This window comes from Thalassophryne amazonica, chromosome 17 (assembly GCF_902500255.1).
Source record: "Thalassophryne amazonica chromosome 17, fThaAma1.1, whole genome shotgun sequence".
In the NCBI taxonomy this organism is placed as follows: domain Eukaryota; kingdom Metazoa; phylum Chordata; class Actinopteri; order Batrachoidiformes; family Batrachoididae; genus Thalassophryne; species Thalassophryne amazonica.
In genome coordinates, this window is record NC_047119.1 from 34,352,136 (window position 1) to 34,372,061 (window position 19,926).

General features: G+C 38.6%; 1 protein-coding gene across 1 annotated transcript in view; it reads left to right on the top strand.

Moving 5' to 3' along the window:
* The window catches only part of LOC117529520 (rod cGMP-specific 3',5'-cyclic phosphodiesterase subunit beta-like), an 83,435-nt gene extending 67,124 nt beyond the window's left edge, over positions 1–16,311 (top strand). The window contains exon 23 of the mRNA XM_034192324.1: positions 15,993–16,311. Within this exon, the coding sequence (XP_034048215.1) occupies positions 15,993–16,051 (59 nt within the window). The 3' untranslated portion in view covers positions 16,052–16,311. The remainder of the gene's footprint in view (positions 1–15,992) is intronic.
* Positions 16,312–19,926: the final 3,615 nt, after the last annotated feature.

Here is a 19,926-nt window from a genome sequence, read left to right on the forward strand (position 1 = left end):
AATTTTGGTAAAAAGTGATCCAAATTATTGGTTGAGGCTAATGGGATTAATAAATGGAATAGTTTAATTGTGTTGAATTTTTGGTCTCCAAAGTAAAGGTCAAACAAAGTCAATGTCCATTGGATTCTATGACATGTGACACCGTAACATGATAACTAAGCATGATACATGGTCTAAACTATTCCTTTTAAAAACCGTTTGCAAACCATTTTGCAACTTTTTAGGACCCATGACAATATCCAGCTTCGCCACTCTGTGAGATTTGATAGCCAAAACCTATACAATGCAGTGTGAGCATTGTACCAATGCAACAAATATATTTAGCCAATACAAAAACAGACAAAAATTAAAGAGCAAAACCCCTGCAAAGTTCGCAGAAAGACCCCAGATTATAATATACATGATCTCAATTACACGTCATATGTGCTTGTGGGGAAGGACATCCACATATTCAAAAGAGTGTGTTTTGCTGCTCCAGTGTTGTAGCTTTTCAAAATAAATGAGGGTCAATACTAGTGGCTTCTTGCAGTGACAAAAAGCAACCAGCAGAGAGTAGTGTTGGTAAGATAAACATGTGTGATGTTCAAGATGTCAAAAAAATTGCTTGTAATATTTAGTAAGAGGGTCAGATCAAATTAATTACCCAAATAAGCTCAGGTCAGCTAAAGGTTTTCACAACCTCAGTTGCTGCAAATAAGACTTCAATGAACAATTTTCCTAATCGATTCCACATGTATTGAATCATGCAACCAACAAGAAAGACCCACCCTGCTATAAATTCTATCTGCAATCTTTTACAATATTCACGGTGCACCCAGACACATTGCTGTGTCAAGATGATGTTGAAAATGCCATTGTAGGTTTGTGGGGACGTTGAAATAAAGTTTATCATTCTCTCACCATCGTTCATCAAGATCTTCATACATCTCACCATCACTGTTGTCCTCACTCTGTTAAAGACATGAAACAATACACATCAGTGAAAATGTAAACTTGTTGAGTGCAACATATTTTTATTAATTTTCTGTGTATGTTGCAATTTCCATTTACACCTTAATATGCACACCTTTCTTTTTATCTTTTTCTATTTGGGGGTTAATGGGACGTATCTCCTCAAACAGCCCTGATCCTCTATATCACAGGACCATTTACTTCATCCATCCACTTTCACGTTTTGTCTTCTGATCATTCCCTCTACCTTTTATGACTTTAGTTGTACCAAGGATTCTTTCATTTCTTATTGTAATTCCTACCACACTAAATGTCTCTTCACTGCCAGTGTATAATCTCCATACACCATTAGTGGGATTAAACCTGACTTCTGAGTGACTTGCAATTCCTAAGGCACACACTCCTGAGACCATGCATTCTTCAAGTTGTTCTATCCAGACTCCACTCTGTTATTTCGGCATCCAAATTCGCCACTTATCCTGCTTGTTTTTAAAATGCCACTTCTGTAAACTAATTTCTGAATCCCCTGTCTTCTGATAATATTCAGTCTGATGCTTCCAAAGCCATTTTCCATTTTTCTCCCTTCTGGTGCTGCAAACAACAACAACATCATCTGCATAGAAACTCATTTCTGTTTTAAGAATTAATTCAATGCTGCAAATCTGTGATATTACTATATTTGCAATATACTGCAGTCTTTGCATACATCAGCTCTTACCTTTAGCCTCTGACTTGGATGAGCTGGAGGACAGAAACAGAATCAATCTTAGAAGACAGTTTGATTATTTTGAATCATCAGCAACAGATAGATTTTATAGTGCCTGACAATTCAAACAGCTTCTTAGCTGTTTATAATTCTAAACAATGTAAAATAATATTACAAGTGAATATTTTTCGAAACAACTGCTGACAGAAACTATAGTGGCATGATATATTAAAATTCTTTTTTTTAATCTAAGGTGTGTAACAGTTTGATTTCCACCTGGTTCGATTTCCTTCACCTGGTCTTTTATGAATGGAGTTTGCATGTTCTCCCCTTATTTGTGTAGTTTCTCTCTGGGTGCTTCCTCCCACTTCCAAAGACATGCATGTTAGGTGAATTGGAACCTTTTAACTGACCGTACAAGGTGTGATTGAGAAGTTTTGAGCCTGACCCAGAAAAAATAGGGCGTGGTTCTCCATCTTTTACATTCTGAGAAACCAACATTTCTCAACAGCGCTCAGTGAGTGAAAACTTCACACATTCTCAAGAAATGTTGGTTTCTCAGAATGTAAAAGATGGAGCACCACTCAGGCTCAAAACCTCTCAACTGGCCCTCGCAAGTGTGAGTGAATGAATGAATTAATTGACAATAGGTGTGACTGAGCATGAGAATGTGTTTGTCTATATGTGGCCTTGCAGCCTGTCCAGGGTGTCCCCCACCTCTTGCCCAAAGACCACTGGAATACACTCCTGCTCCCCCGTGATCCTTAAATGGAATAAGTGAGTATAGAAAATGAATGGCTGAATGAACGTACAGTCCCTGGTATAGTTGAATGAGTGTTATTAGAGTACCTGCAGTTGGTGGCAGTGGTGGTGGTGCTGGGGAACTAATCAATCCAACATCATCATAGTTCTCATCAGGGTCTGGCTGAATTCTGAAAACCATGTTCAGCCTTTATATTTCACGTGTAGACAATAAGGTTGTTTATAATTATTAGTTTTACATTGCACTTCTAAGCATGCTTGGGTTTGACGATGTGGATTACATACATGGCTCCAGGGTGTCTTGGAGGCAGACTTGGTGCTTGAGTTGGTTGATTGGGTTGAGTTGGGATCACTTGGTTACTGGTGTTACTAGGGTGTGAGGTCGGAGGAGGCGGGAGGAAGGGTTTCTTCAAGGTACCAGGACCTGTAATGAGACACAGGTGGCATAAAACACAAAACAGTGAGACCTCACAGAATTGTACAGTGCATCCAGAAAGCATTCACAATGCTTTTCCACTTTTGTTATGTTACAGCCTTATTCAAAAATTGAGTAAATTATTTTTTTCTCTCAAGATTTCACTCACAACACCCCATAATCACAACATGAAAAAAAGTTTATTTTTTTAATTTTTGCAAAATCATATGCACATAAAGTAGTGTTCAGAATAATAGTAGTGCTATGTGACTAAAAAGATTAATCCAGGTTTTTGAGTATACGAGGTCTGTTAGAAAAGTATCCGACCTTTTTATTTTTTTCAAAAACCATATGGATTGAATCACGTGTGATTGCATCAGCCAAGCTTGAACCTTCGTGCGCATGCATGAGTTTTTTCACGCCTGTCGGTTGCGTCATTCGCCTGTGAGCAGGCTTTGAGTGAGCACTTGTCCTCCCCTCTCGTCTGTTTTTTTTTATTGTGAATAAATGTCTGAACGATTTGGAGCTTTGCTGCATCAATTTTTTTCCAGAAACTGTGAGAGACCTCCAGGTGGACACCGTTCGGAAAATTAATATGGCTTTCAGGGACAATTTTATGGGGATTACACTGATTAAGGAGTGATCCAGACGGTTTAAAGAATGCCCACAACTGCTGAGAGCGCGCCGCGCTCCGAGCGCTGATTGACAGGCTCAAACCCTGCTGAAACAACCAGATCATTTCCAACGTGAAGGCTTTGTTGATCTGGGACGTCATCTGACTTTCACAAAAAGGCAGAAGGCGGGGACATCAGCACTTTTTCGGCACATTCCACTGTTACAGGAGTTTTTTTCATGGAAAGAAAAGCGGAGGGACGCGCCATGGAGCCGTTCATAACGCGGCACAAAACCACCTCCGTGTTGGTCTCACAGGACGGCTTTCAGGTGGATTTCAGACGGCTGTCGGTTGCTTTTCAGTCGTGTGATTATCCGAGAAATTGAGCATGAGCTGGACATGCCAGAACATGTCCTGTAAGGTTTCATCACGGTGTTGCTTTGCACCATGCGGCTCCACCACGACACGTGGAATTCCGCTCCTCTTTCCATGACAAAAACTCCTGTAACAGTGGAATGTGCCGTTCATTACTAAACTGGACGCTGTCTTGATCCAGTATGTCATCTGACTAGCACAGGAATTGTGAAAAAACGTGGACATCAGCACTTTTTCGGCACATTGAGACAGACGTGTGGAGGAGTTCCACGCGTCGCGGTGGAGCGCATGGCGCAAAGCAACGCTGTGATGAAGCCTCACAGGACATGTTGGGGCATGTCCAGCTCATGCTCAATTTCTCGGATAATCACATGACTGAAAAGCAACAGAGAGCCGTCTGAAATCCACCTGAAAGCCGTCCTGTGAGACCAACACAGAGGTGGTTTTGTGCCGCGTCATGAACGGCTCCGTGGCGCGTCCCTCCGCTTTTCTTTCCATGAAAAAAACTCCTGTAACAGTGGAATGTGCTGAAAAAGTGCTGATGTCCACGCCTTCTGCCTTTTTGTGAAAGTCAGACGACGTCCCGGATCAACAAAGCCTTCACAATGGAAATGATCTGGTTGTTTCAGCGGGGTTTGAGCCTGTTGATCGGCGCTCGGAGCATGGTGCACTCTCAGCAGTTGTGGCCGGTCTTTAAACCGTCTGGATCACTCCTTAATCTGTGTAATCCCCATAAAATTGTCCCTGAAAGCCATATTAATTTTCCGAACAGTGTCCACCTGGAGGTCTCTCACAGTTTCTGGAAAAAAATTGATGCAGCAAAGCTCCAAATCGTTCAGACATTTATTCGCAATAAAAATCCGACGAGAGGGGTGGACCAGTGCTCACACAAAGCCTGCTCACAGGCGAATGACGCAACCGACAGGCGTGAAAAAACTCACACATGCGCACGAAGGTTCAAGCTTGGCTGATGCAATCACACGTGATTCAAATCCATATGGTTTTTGAAAAAATAAAAAGGTCGGATTCTTTTCTAACAGACCTCGTATTTCTTATTGTTACATGGGAAACAAGGTACCAGTAGATTCAGTAGATTCTCACAAATCCAATCATTCATGATATGCACACTCTTAAGGCTATGAAATTGGGCTATTAGTAAAAAAAAGTAGAAAAGGGGGTGTTTACAATAATAGTAGCATCTGCTATTGACGCTACAAACTCAAAACTATTATGTTCAAACTGCTTTTTTAGCAATCCTGTGAATCACTAAACTAGTATTTAGTTGTATAACCACAGTTTTTCATGATTTCTTCACATCTGCAAGGCATTATTATAATTTTGTTGGTTTGGAACCAAGATTTTGCGCATTTACTAGTGTGCTTGGGGTCATTGTCTTGTTGAAACACCCATTTCAAGGGCATGTCCTCTTCAGCATAAGGCAACATGATGTCTTCAAGTATTTTGACATATCCAAACTGATCCATGATACTTGGTATGCGATAGATAGATAGATAGATAGATAGATAGATAGATAGATAGATAGATAGATAGATAGATAGATAGATAGATAGATAGATAGATAGATAGATAGATAGATAGATAGATAGATAGATAGATAGATAGATAGATAGATAGATAGATAGATAGATAGATAGATAGACTTATTGATCCCAGAGGGAAATTCAAGGAATCCAGCAGCTTGCACATTAGACAAGACACACACATCACCAGACATACAAATAAGATTAAATAAATAAAAGAAAATAGACCACTCAATAAAAACCACTAACTAAACTAAAACTAAAAATAAAATTTTGTCAGCGTCCAGTCTCACAGAATATAACGGAGGAGTAAATATAGTGTAATAATGCAGTAATAAGGAGGTAGTGCAGATGTAAACAGTACACAATATAAACAGTGTAGGTTGTGCAAAGAAGTAAACCGTGTAAACATTGTTGGTAGTGCAAAAAAAAAAAAAAAAAAAAAATATATATATATATAGGCCCAACACCATAGTAGGAGAAACATGCCCATATCATGATGCTTGCACCACCATGCTTCACTGTCTTCACTGTGAACTGTGGCTTGAATTCAGAGTTTGGGGGTCATCTCACAAACTGTCTGCGGCCCTTGGACCCAAAAAGAACAATTTTACTCTCATCAGTCCACAAAATATTCCTCCATTTCTCTTTAGGCCAGTTGATGTGTTCTTTGGCAAATTGTAACCTCTTCTGTACATGTCTTTTATTTAACAGAGGGACTTTGCGGGGGATTCTTGCAAATAAATTAGCTTCACACAGGCGTCTTCTAACTGTCACAGCACTTACAAGTAACTCCAGACTGTCTTTGATCATCCTGGAGCTGATCAGTGGCTGAGCCTTTGCCATTCTGGTTATTCTTCTATCCATTTTGATGGTTGTTTTCCATTTTCTTCCATGCGTCTCTGGTTTTTTTGGTCCATTTTAAAGCATTGGAGATCATTGTAGATGAACAGCCTATAATTTTTTGCACCTGTGTGTAAGTTTTCCCCTCTTCAATCAACTTTTTAATCAAACTACGCTGTTCTTCTGAACAATGTCTTGAATGTCCCATTTTCCTCAGGCTTTCAAAGACAAAAGCATGTTCAACAGGTGCTGGCTTCATCCTTAAATAGGGGACACCTGATTCACACCTGTTTGTTCCACAAAATTGATGAACTCACTGACTGAATGCCACACTACTATTATTGTAAAAACCCCCTTTTCTACTTTTTTTTTTTTTACTAATAGCCCAATTTCATAGCCTTAAGAGCGTGTATATCATGAATGCTTGGTCTTGTTGGATTTGTGAGAATCTACTGAATCTACTGGTACCTTGTTTCCCATGTAACAATAAGAAATATACTCAAAACCTGGATTAATCTTTTTAGTCACATAGCACTACTATTATTCTGAACACTACTGTAAGTATTCACACCCTTTCTCAATACTTTGTTGATGCATCTTTGGCAGCAATTACAGTCTCAAGTCTTCTTGAATATGATGCCACAAGCTTGGTGCACCTGTCTTTGGGTAGTTTTGCCCGTTCCTCTTTGCAGCAACTCTCAAGCTCCATCAGGTTGGATGGAGAGCGTCGGTGCACAGCCATTTTCAGATCTCTCCAGAGATGTTCAATCGGATTCAGGTCTGGTCTCTGACTGGGCCACTCAAGGACATTCACAGAGTTGTCCTGAAGCCACTCCTTTGATATCTTGACTGTGTGCTTAGGGTCATTGTCCTGCTGAGAGGTGAACCGTCCCCCCAGTCTGAGGTCAAGAGTGCTCTGGAGCAGGTTTTCATTCAGGATGTCTCTGTAAAATCCTGACTAGTTTCCCAGTTCCTGCTGCTGAAAAACATCCCCACAGCATGATGCTGCCACCACATGCTTCACTGTAGGGATGATGCTTGATTTCCTCCAAACATGACCCCTGGCATTCACGCCAAAGAGTTCAATCTTTGTCTCATCAGAGCAGAGAATTTTGTTTCTCATGGTCTGAGAGTCCTTCAGGTGTCTTTTGGCAAATTCCAGGCGGGCTACCATGTGCCTTTTACTAAGGACTGGTTTCCATCTGGCCATTTTACTGTACAGGCCTAATTAATGGATTGCTGCAGAGATGGTTGTCCTTCTGGGAGGTTCTGCTCCCTCCACAGAGGAATGGAGAATGGAGCTCTAACTGAGTGACCATCGGGTTCTTGGTCACCTCCCTGACTAAGACCCTTCTCCCCTGATCGATCAGTTTAGGACAGGCAGCCAGCTCTAGGAAGAGTCTTGGTGGATCTGAACTTCTTCCACTTACGGATGATGGAGGCCACTGTGCTCACTGGGACCTTCAAAGCAGCAGAAATGTTTCTGTACCCTTCCACAGATTTTTGCCTTGAGACAATCCTGTCTCGGAGGTCTATAGACAATTCCTTTGACTTCATGCTTGGTTTGTGCTCTGACATGCACTGTCAGCTGTGGGACCTTATATGTAGACAGGTGTGTGCCTTTACAAATCATGTCCAATCAACTGAATTTACCCCAGGTGGACACCAATTAAGCTGGAGAAACATCTCAAAGATGACCAGTGGAAACAGGGTGCACCTGAGCTCAATTTTGTGCTTTAAAGGTAAAGGCTGTAAATCCTTATGTACATGTGACTTCTTAGTTTTTATTTTTTATTTTTAATAAATTAGAAAAAAATCTAAACAAACAAAAACATTTTCACATTGTTATTATGGGGTATTGTGTGTAGATGTTTGATGGGAAAAAAAAATAATTTTACCCATTTTGGAATAAGGGCTGTAACATAAAATGTGAAAAAAAGTGAGGTGTGGTGAACACTTTCTTGAGTGCACTGTAAACTCACTGTGAAGGACACCATCAGGTCTGGCAGATGAGGGTCTGTGTGTGGCGTGTTGTGTGTCTGAAAGTAGACACTCTCATTTGAAACTATCCCTGACTGCTGAAAGTTACTTCCCCATGTGATGAAATAATTTCAACTCACAGAGGGGAGAGCAAGTGCTGGTAGGGGGGGTGACTACACAGGAACTTGGCTGGAGGAATAGAGGAACTAAGTATATGTCAGTGACTTTAGTCCCTTATCTGAAGCTTTGAGCAACCGCGGCATCTGTACAAAGTTTGTGCAACATGTACACAATGAAAATTCACAGAGAAAATTGTATTTAATTGTAATGCATATGTATAAAATGCTGCAGCTGCATTGATGTGAAGACAGAAAACCTCACCTGTATTCTGTAAAGGACAACAGTGAAACCACACTGGTGAAGAATGTTTTTCACACTTTTTAAGTGTGATTGCAAGTCTGTTGTGGTTGTAACAGAAAGGAGATTCACTTGAAACAGCAGGCATTAAAGGAACCCTGCTGTTTCAATCGGCCATCAGGCTTGAAACGCTTTGATTGCACTCATTTTGTCTCATTTGTCCTCATAATAGAGAAGCTTCCGATACGAATGTTTAGTTACAATTTTGTGACAGTCATTTCTCATGTGATAAGTTATGGATGTACCAATGCTCCACTGCATGTCAGAGAGACTTAGAAGGGCACTTATTAGAGAAAATATTTTTCTGCATTCTTAAAACATTTATTTGAAGACTTCCGTGCCATTCCACATTATGCCAGTGTGTCCCAAAACGTAGCGTTGCAATACTCACCTGGTCTTGTTCTTGCTACCTCCACAGAGTCAGTCTTTTTGACTTGAGACTGAGTCAAGCTCATCTGTTTGGAGGGTGGCAAGACCGAACTTGATCGAAGTGCGACAACAAAACTAAAATGAAAGGTATTCATGTCAGACTCACCCTTTTCACTGTTTGATGAAAAATAACTTCCTGACCTCGTGGGCAAAATGACATGACGTTGAAATCTGACATTGAATCGCTTAGAAAATATGCTGGATTTAAAAACTGGATCAACATACTACATATTCACTGTAAATATTGAATATAATATTCATCTTATTATAATCAATGTTAAAATCAATAAGTATCATGGCTGCTATTTTTGTGTAAATAAATAAATATGCATTTTGTGTGGTTTCTGACAGAATGAAAAGATCAAAACACAGCTGAAGAACCCAATCACATTTTTCATGTTGTATCAGTGTCACGTTCTGATGTTGTTGCAATACAATTCAATTTCATTAATTATAGTATAGCGCCAAATCACAACATAGGTCACCCCAAGGCGCTTCACAAGGGTAAGGTATAACCTTGTCAAACCCCCTGAGCAAGCATGTACACTACAGTGGAAAGGAAAACTCTATTGGGTATTTTCGAGGAAGAAAACCTCAAGCAGACCAGATTCAGGAGAAGTGACAAACTGTTTCTGCATATTAACAATAACAACAATTCTACGGTGGCCCAAAGAGGCCAAATGCACTGCAACTCTTGCAGTGCATTTGGCCTCTTAGGGCCACTGTACAATCCTTTAAAAAAATGTACAACAAAATTGTCAAACATGCAAACAGAAATAATGTTGACTAAAAACAAGATAAAGTCCAGCGGATATCATGACCTAGATCGATGTCAGCACTATATATATATATATATATATATATATAATATATACTATATTATATAATATATATATATATATAATATCTATATATATATATATATACTATATATATATATATATATATATATATATATATATATGTGTGTGTGTTCTGTCGTGTGTATGTATGTAGTAGTGACACATCTAAAGTTGCAGGACACTGGCCCTCGAGGACTGGAGTGTGAAGATCTCTGGCCTACAGACAGGAGGGCATTGTCTGGTGGACTGGTGTGCACTCAACAACCTGGACCTCAACACCACTAAGACCAAAGAAATTATCATGAACTTCAGAAAATCATGGCTGACTGAGCCCCCAGTCCTCTGCAATCAGGGTTGAGGAGGTAGACAGGGTGGGTCTGAAGCTTCAAGTTTTCTGGAAGTCCACATTTAATAGGTCTCACATGGTAACATTGATCCCCAGGTGGACCACCGCCAAGGCGAGACTTTACTTCCTTAGGAAGTTAAAGCTGTCAAATCTGCCTCAATATCTTTTGGCAATGTTTATTGTGTAACCATGAAGAGCCTTCAGACTGTTACTATACAGTGTGGTATGGCAGCTCCACTGAAGCAGAACAGGAAGGTTCTGAGGTGGTTTTGAGGGCAGCTCAGCATGTGACTGGGACCACACTACCATCCTTAGAGGACATTATGCTGCTATGACCTAAATAGAAGCCACCTGTATTATAAAGCACACATTCTAGCGTGGACACTGCCTGTTCTGTTCTTCACCTTCTCCTCAGGGAAGAGATTCAGGGCCATCAACTGCAGAACCAACAGCGTAACAACAACAACAAAAAAAGCTGGTGAACTCTGTCACCCCAACTCTAGTACCACAGGAACCTCAGAAAGACGTTTGTAAAGTAAATAAATAAATATAATCATAATTGTAGGTAAATTATGGTCAACATTCTACTGATATGAAGTATGCTTGCTGAAAGAAACTCTGTAGGACAATTTAAAGACAGATAAAAGTAATCTACTAGTGCTGAAAAAGGCTGGAATGGAGATATTGCAAAAAATGTATGACCTATTGGATCGGTCACTTAGAGTTATAGGTCACTTAGAGTTAAGCTGTGCATAATTTGATAGTGTTTCTTTGTACTATAATCTTTAGTGAATGCACCTAATTGTATTGTTACTTTCATATATTGTCCACTATCAAGCAGATAAAGCTATTATACTTACCCTGTTGTGTCTGATGATTTTGGACGTTAATGCTGGATTTACGGTCGCAAATTGAGTTTCACCATAACTGTAACAATGGTATAACAACAGCTATTTGCGACGTAATCCAGCATTAATGTCCGCAAACCATCAGACACAGAGAGGTTATTGCCATTCTAATCCAATCCATTGTATTGCAGTGTTGTTTTTTCTGTAAGTAATTCAGTCGGCGAAGCTTACTGTAGCAACAGCGTCGTCCCTCCCCCTCTCCCAGCGCCATTATTGACATCTGTGCTGCAAATGGGTCAGGGCGTGGGTAACCACATCAAATATGAAACGGTTTGAATATTTTGCCACGTCCAAATCAATATTTTAGCGTCGGAAATCTCACATATAGAGAATTGGAATCTGGATTAGAATAGTATTCAACAACTCTGCAACACGACATTTACCATCATCAGCGGCTCTCTGTCCATTTCTGAATCGCTCAGGTTGACATTGAGGGGTCGGTGGGTTCACTGGGGCAGTGCCCAAAGCCAAACTGTTGAGGATGAGGAGTACGATTGGGTTATGAAGTGGCTTTCTCCCTTACGCCACTGTCTTGAGACGGGGGCTTTACTGGTTCTTAATGCTTGGTTTTTTACTGGTTGGTGGTTTGGGTGGAGGGGTGGTGTTAGCAGCACTAAGAGAAGGTTGTTTGGCTCCATCTTCCAGTAACATCGGTATTTGAGTGTTCACTCCTTGCTCTGCTCTTTAATGAAGACATTCTGAGCACTCTTGTAGTTGGAAAGGGGTTCTAAGCAGAGTTAGGTGGAGGAAAAGGTTGTTTTGCAATGTCGTGTTGGTTTTGTGATTTTCTTCAGTTTGCTGTCGCAATTTTTGAATGCTGTGCTTGGTTTATGTTGTAAGGGTGGCACTTAGGAGGAGTGGTATTAGTAATGGATGGTACACTCCCATTGTCATCCTTCACCCAGCTTGGCTTGGAGCCGAATGCTGGAGATGGTTTAGATAAGCCAGGGTTGTAGCAACAGGGGGCTTGTGGACTGTGGGCTTCTGCTGAGAGCTTTGAGATTCAGGAGCCTGTGGAGGATGTAGGGGCTGTTTATTAATGAGCAAAGGTTTATTGTGGTGCTGCGTCATCCTTATTTGCAAAACTGGCAGCCAGAGATTATAGCTGTGTGGTGACTTGATATGTCTGTGTCACTTTTAGTTAATATTGTATTTTTCATGTAAGTGGGTTTTTGGGGAATGGGCATAGCACTGCTCGTGTTGCTCCCTGAGATGGGTTTCTTGGTCTGCAGTGTTGGGCCAGAGGATAGGGGTAGCATGCAGGGGTTGTTTGGTATGTCCAGCTGGCATGGAAGGAACATCCTCAGAATTAGTCCCGCCTCCTTGAAAGCGAGCCATGATGCCTTTACATCAGCCTCTGTTATCCTGGAATGAAGGGAAGACAAGCAGGAACAGGTTTAAACAGATGAACACTGGAGTAAGATATAATGGACTGTGTTGAACATCTCCAAACGTTCAGAACATGCAAAATTATTCACACTGTGCATGACCCACTATGTAGCAAGCTGCTCCCAAGCAGATTTTTGGACCAGTTGTTTATGCTTTTATTGTGTTGTGAAGATCTTCCCAACATACAAACCTTTTCAGTTCTAGACTACATCACCAGAAATTGATTGACAGGTGTTCAAGTGTGATGGTCAGGTGCGAAAAGTAGTGGGCTTGCGACCAGAGAGTCCTCAGTTTCAAGTCATTGAGCTCCCCAAGTTGCCCCCAGTATGCATTTGAATGACAGCACTGTGATGTTGGTTAATGTGAGGCATCACTGTAAAGCGTTTTGAGCTTTAAAACACTGTATATTCCAGTTACATTTATTTTTTCAGCAGAGCAGCTTTGATGACCTGATCCTAAATAATTAGACACCAACTTAAAACAATATAACCAACAGTTGTGGAGATATTGTATAATGTCAATGGAAGCATGAACGGATGGAAGGACAGGCAAAATATTTATGAATTTAATCCTTCACTTAATCAAGTTGGTCAACAGATTGGTTCTGGTTGAGCAATTATTCATAAAACAAGAAACAGAACAATAAAAAGGTACTTTAAATTTCAACATAAAATTATTTTATTTTAAAGATATTCATAATATTTATAAACGCTATACTATATTATTGCAATATAATGAACACACAGTGCTGAAATGAAATTATTTTTGTTATAAAAAAGTAAACATTACCAATTCTTAGACTGCACTCAGTTTTAAATAATAGGCTTCTATTTGTTAAATTCATTTAATTGTAGTCCTTATGTAAATTCTTCATTCTACAGTTAATCAAAAAAAAGCTGAAGTATCACTTCAAGCATTGAAATTACAGTTTGTTGGCTGACTTACATCGGCTGCTTCATTTATATTTTAGAACACAATATCAGCTGCATGAATCACTTAATGCATCTTTATTATCTGAAGTTCGCATCATAAGTCATCGATCCATTCAGCTAACTCCAAAGCTCCAATCACACATCCACATTCAAAACACTCAATTTAATGTGTTCACAGGCACAAATAGGTTCAAATACTGTAATAATAGCAACAATAATCATAATAATAATAAATCATCTTCCTTCTCTCCATTTAACCTGCCCTCACTGTAAATCTGAATATGTTGGCTTAACTAAAATTAAATATAATAATAATAATAATAATATAGGTAGCTGATTACCTTGGGGTTTTTAAGTTTTGAATTTCAATATTTGACTTCAATGTTGCATATTTTTTGATTGCAGCTATGTTAAAATACTAATTACTGTATTTCCAGAGTATAAGTCGCACCTGTCCAAAAAATACCTATTGAAAAAGAAAAACCCATAAAATCAGCATGTTTTTCTGTTTTGGTGCATTGTTGTGGTATACTTTTATTATTGGAATTCATTTATTTTTATCTTTTTATTTTTATTTATTTTGTTTAGCTCTTTGATTTCTGGCAAAACCCACTTATTCACTGGTATGGAGTATAAGTCACAGACCTCCAAACTAGTTGAAAAATGGTAAAATATGGTAAATTAATTTCTATTTTTTTGGTTGTTTCAGTGTAAAGTATTCAAGTTCATAAAATGTAATATTAGGTACATAAAACAAATATTAAACAATACTCAAGCTGGAACTGCAAGTATGAGACAGATTTCATTATTGCACAATGGAAATTCAGCACGCTGGGATTTAGTTATTTTTTTCCACAGGCTCTTTCACACACAGGGGCACTCGGGAATTTATCCACCAATTGACCAGTTTCAAAACCACATGCTTTCCCATTTGCACCAGTACCCCAAAGCAGTGTCTTCCCATAAATGTGTATAACTCGTGCTATTTTCCTTTTGGTGTGTGATTGCATACCAAAAATGAAAGCAAAAACATCTGATGAACTTCTTGATTAAGGATCTGTCTTTATCAAACATAACTGAAACTAAGATAGTTGAAATATTTGTTAGTGCACCATGTGGCAGAGTTAGTAGAAGAGGTTGCTCATTAACCAGAATGTCCCTGACTCAGTGCCTGCTTCCTTTTGTCACAGTGCAAAGCACATAAGGTTTTTCAGGATGTTCCATTATTATGCTCATTTACATTGATTAAACTCAAAGTAAGCACATTCATTTTACGTAAAACACATTACGTTTTGGATTTTCAGATAACTAAACTTCTAGAATGAAAAAAGAGAACCCAATTATATTCTTTAGTTAGCAACACTTAAGTGACTTAAGTTAGCATAAAAATGATTTGTTACCTAAGTTAACTTGGTTGAACCCAGTTTATTTGAGGGTTACAAATTGAAGCACTTTATTAAGTTATTAAGTTAAGTCTCTTTTTTCAGTGTACACTCAAAACATGGCTCTTTGGATGAACTCAATTCAATTATGTGCATGATTTCCATCTAATAAATATATGTTGCCCCAACTCAAAACACATCCATGCACAATAATGTAATTTAATTGAGTTAGGGCTACATATGTTTATTAGATGGAATCCAATCCAATGAGTCAGTTTTTTGAGTACGTCACACAAACAAATTCAACTTTTTGTTGCACCTTATTAAAATTTCTACTTTTTATGTCAGGTTTTAAAGGTTTTACCAAAACAAACAAACCACCACAATAACAAAAACCAAGCCAAAGCTAAATGCATGCAGTAAAGGTTAGCATTTAGCGGTAGCTTCAGCTAAATGTTTTATTGGTTGATCAATTTAGTCTTATCACAGTTAAGGTTTTAGTTAGCAGATTAGCAGTTATTGGAGGTAACTTTTATGTTTGCTGTTCCCACCACAATGTAGTTTAAATGTTTGGACGGTGACACAAATGTTGCAAATTTTAAACTACACACCACCACAATGGTGCTGAAATGAAAACAATCAGGATGTGCTTGTAGTGTAAATTTGAGGATTATTGTTACCACAAATCATCACTTTTACAGCTAGTTTCTGTACATCTCTGCTCCACTCATACAGAAAAGGATTTTCACAAAACAAAACAAACAAACCTAGTTTTGAACATATGCTTTGTCAAGCTATAGCTAAAATTTCAAATTTTCTATTGTGTATAGTGAAAATCTTTGCATGCATCACCATAGTTTATATCCAGTGACTTAGAAATGTTCATTTATCCATCAATAACAACAATTCTTATAGTTTTCCAATTACGCATGGCCTCTGAAAATGGAAAGATTGTTTCTAAGGTTTGGCTGTAAATTCTAAATGGTAAACACCCTTAAATTAAAGCTTAAAATCAACACTACAAAGCACCCCGTGATTGTTGCATTTTCAACTACATTGCGGTGGTGGACAGAGGCAAAAATTATGAAAAGTGTGTCACTGTCCAACTAATTATGGACCTGAGTGCAGACACTGATTTTTCTGTACAACATATTCTTTCAGCTCCTGCAAACAACCCCAGCAGTGGCAGCTCTGGCTCCAAGACCTGCACAGTGTGTTGAAAGACTTCCTACAAGATGAAAGAGCACATGGACCATAAACACGACAGACTGACTTCAGCATGTCCTGAACACCAGCCTGTCTCAATACCGAGGAAAAACGTGAATGCAACAAAGTCAGGAAAATGGATGCATGAATGTATGAGCAGCCCTGTAGTATTCAGAGAAACTGATGCCAATCAGAAAAGAACTTGTTCAAAGAAGGAAAACTGTTCCTCATCAAGCAATATTTGATTTTTAAGAGACACTAAATAAGTAAGCTGGGGAAAAATTTATTTTTTCCAGAAAAGGAAAAAATCACAAGACGACAGAAATGGTTATGACTTCTTGTACAATACTTTTGTTAAAATAGTTCCTTATTTCTTCACACAGTAGTCACTACACCATAAATGCATCTTTGTAGGAGCATCAGATTTGCATGACATTAGAGGAAGATTCTATCCTAAGCACTTAAATGAGATTTGTTTGCAAATGTAAAAAACTGAAGGCGTTTCACCGCTCTACACGGCATCATGGGTACTAAGAATAAAGTGGTTTTACTGCCAAGCCCAAACCACTGTACAAAATATTTGTAGCTTTTTAAAAAAGTGTACGTTAATGCAATATTAATTTCAGTAAAATGGCTAGCTATGACTTTAATGTGAACAATCCAACTGAACTTGGTGTTGTTCACCCTTCCAGTCAGGTCACATTTATGAGAGTTTGTTTACGTGATGTGCAGAATTTCAATCATAGCTAATGTCAAAGTCAAAGTTTATTTTTATTTTTCTAAATATCAGTGCAATGCAATAGAAATAGTTTAGTTCTGGTAGCTGATAAACCTGTAGGTGCTTATTCATGATGCCTTTATACTGTACATATATCTGATAATATTTTAAAATATAAGAATATACAACTTCATGTTTTATTAAATCAGTGGTTTAAGACCAGTTCCTATGTAAAAATGTTTGATATGGTTGATTGATTCCAGTTGTACTTCCTATCTATTGAAATCTACCTTTGCTATGGACACACAACTTCATTAAAGAGAACAACTGGAGGCCACCTTAAGGTTAATTCTTCTCTTTGGAAATCTAACTAAGCAACAGGGTCAAACTTGCAAGGGTCAACTGGCCATCAACAGAATTTAAGTTAGACTTTCCTAAACCCCATTGGGTAATTCAAGTTTCCTATCACTTGCCAAGCCTGCGTTTCAGGGCAGGAAGAAATCTGGACGCAATGCAATGCCGTGGAGGACATGCAGTCGCCATATGGAGCATCAGGTCCAACATCTGAGAGAGCAGAACTGTCAAAGCTAACTGAGCCATTGTGGTGTCGGTAACTCTTTACAATAAGGTATGTTATTTGGTGCAGTACTAAGGGCTTTTATTATGTATTTTAGTAATCATTTATTGATTATATTCACTATCTTTACAAATTATTAAATAATATATAGATTACCACCCTAGTTAACATAACACATTAATAAATTATTACTGTTACTTGCTTATTACTGCATTAATTAGTGTCCCCTTATTGTAAATTGTTATCTAATAACTCACGAAAATGAGCCTTGACAGCTCCAAAAGAACAGCTGTTTGAGACGGCGTAAAGCAACAAATTAGATCTTTGTAATCACCTGTAAATATCCTATCTTTTTGTGTATATATGTAACATTTTAGGTAAAATATGATTATTACTTTTAGCCACATTCAAGTTATTTATAGTTTTAATAAAGCAGTAAGAAGAGTCTTGTTCCCCTCATTTGATTTTTCAGCGTGATGTATTTTGTCATGCCTGCCTCAATTTAATGTACAAACTATTCCACTTGCTGTACGTTCAGAAAGCAGGAGTGTGACACAGACTTAGCAACATGATAGCAAGTAATAAATGTTCTTGAATATGCTTTGGATGTAACTTCATTAAAAATAGTTAAGCTATGCCTCTATGCACTAAATGTCTACAAAATGACTCAATTAAAGCAAATGTATTTTTATGAGTTAACTGAGCCCAGCATTTGTTTGGTTTTCCATCACACTCACACACATATTTTGTGGCTAATATGGAAGATAGAGAACCAAGCTGTGAAATTAATTGAATTGCCTAATTATGCTTTAACTGACTTTCATCACATGGATTTTACAATGGGGAAGTGATGGTGGACATTGATTCCCCATGCGATGTGAGCAAATAGACTGTATTCATATTCACGGTTTTAGAGTATCCCAGAATCCTTTGTGCGCTGGGGAGGGAGGCTTGATAATGTCTCAGCTTAATGCTAACTTTAACATTGAAAATGCCATAGACATGCTAATGTGCTAGCATCTGCCCTGTTTTTAAGTTATAAAATACATCTATCAACTTTTCAGAAGACCATAACAGGTTGGTTTAACATAAAAAAGGTAAATATTACTCCCAGACATATGCTCTTTAGGGTTTTAGCGGGGAAAAATTAAGATAAAGTGAAATAAAACAATCAATGAAGCAGCAGGTCGAAGATCGAAGCACTGCTTCATTAGTTCAAGGTTCAAAGCAAAGCTGTGCTGCAGAAACAGTTGATTATACAGACCCGCTGCAAGGTCTGTAATCAATATAGAGAAATGATCATTTTCCTGACAAACACCCCCAAAAACAACAGCCACTCTGAAGGACCGATAAGGGAATCGTTAAAAAGGCTATTGATGTCGATGGATTGAATCATTTCTTAAGGATACCCGAAAAGAACTGGTTCCTGACACACAGCCCTAACAGCAACATGCTTTTATTTTATTTTTATAAAAGTCACGTTAAAGACTCACAATTATCTTAGTTAAACACCTAAATACATATTTTGGTTGAACTCACCTCCATAACGACGCAATGTTGCAAACAAGTTGCCGCAAACGCCTGTTTACACTAACAATGAAATCTTCCCTAGCGAGAACGTGATTAGATTTGACACCATAAAGGCATCAATAGAGTTTTTCCATCTGAAGCAGATATTTGAAGCACTTTACAATGATGCCTCCTGCTGGGAGCAACTTGGCCAAGGGACCGTTGTGATTTTCTTGTCTAACAAGGATTCAAACCGAGGATCTTCTCATCACAAGCCTCACTAACCTATAGACTCTTCATGTTTATGGCCAAGCTGCTTCCAGTTTTCAATTGGTTGCCCTGGATGTCAGCACTCTGACATCAGCGTGTGAATGTGAGGCATCATTGTAAAGCACTTTGAGCATCAAGTGGAAAAGCGCTATAGAAATTCATCCCATTTACAGTCTCTAATTACTAACGTCACAACAGCAGCAAAACTGAGTTTACGTTTAAGCACACAATATTACCCGACACACAAAAGCACTTATAAAACACTTCTGTCCACACTGCACTTTCTACTGGTCCCTGACCTCAATCCAGGGATTGTTGCTAAACTAGGCCAGGATTACAACTGTACCGACCTCCTACTGAAGGGCAGGTATACACACACACACACACACACACAGTGTGTGTGTGTGTTTTAGGAGATTGGCATAAACCTGTGGTCTGCCTGGGATCTTGCCAGTGGAGACCCAGGCCAGTTCTGTAGGATGGTCATTAGACCAACAAGTATACCACACGTGAACTTACCTGACCTAGAAGCATCATGTAGATTATAAAGAAAACGTGTTTTATATCTTTTAATTTAAACGGTTTATTCATTTGATTCTAGATTTGACTCTTCTGTCAGCTCTCAAGCCAACCCGTGCACCACTACTAAAGAAGAGAGTTACAGAAACAATTTACAAGTAAATGTCAAACAACACTGTATACAAATAAGATGCACAAAATTATTCTTTGTGGAGCAGCAGCACTCTTATTAGCAGACATGTCTTTATTTTACAGCAACAAGATGGATAAAGTGAACAAACATGGGCAGAATAAAC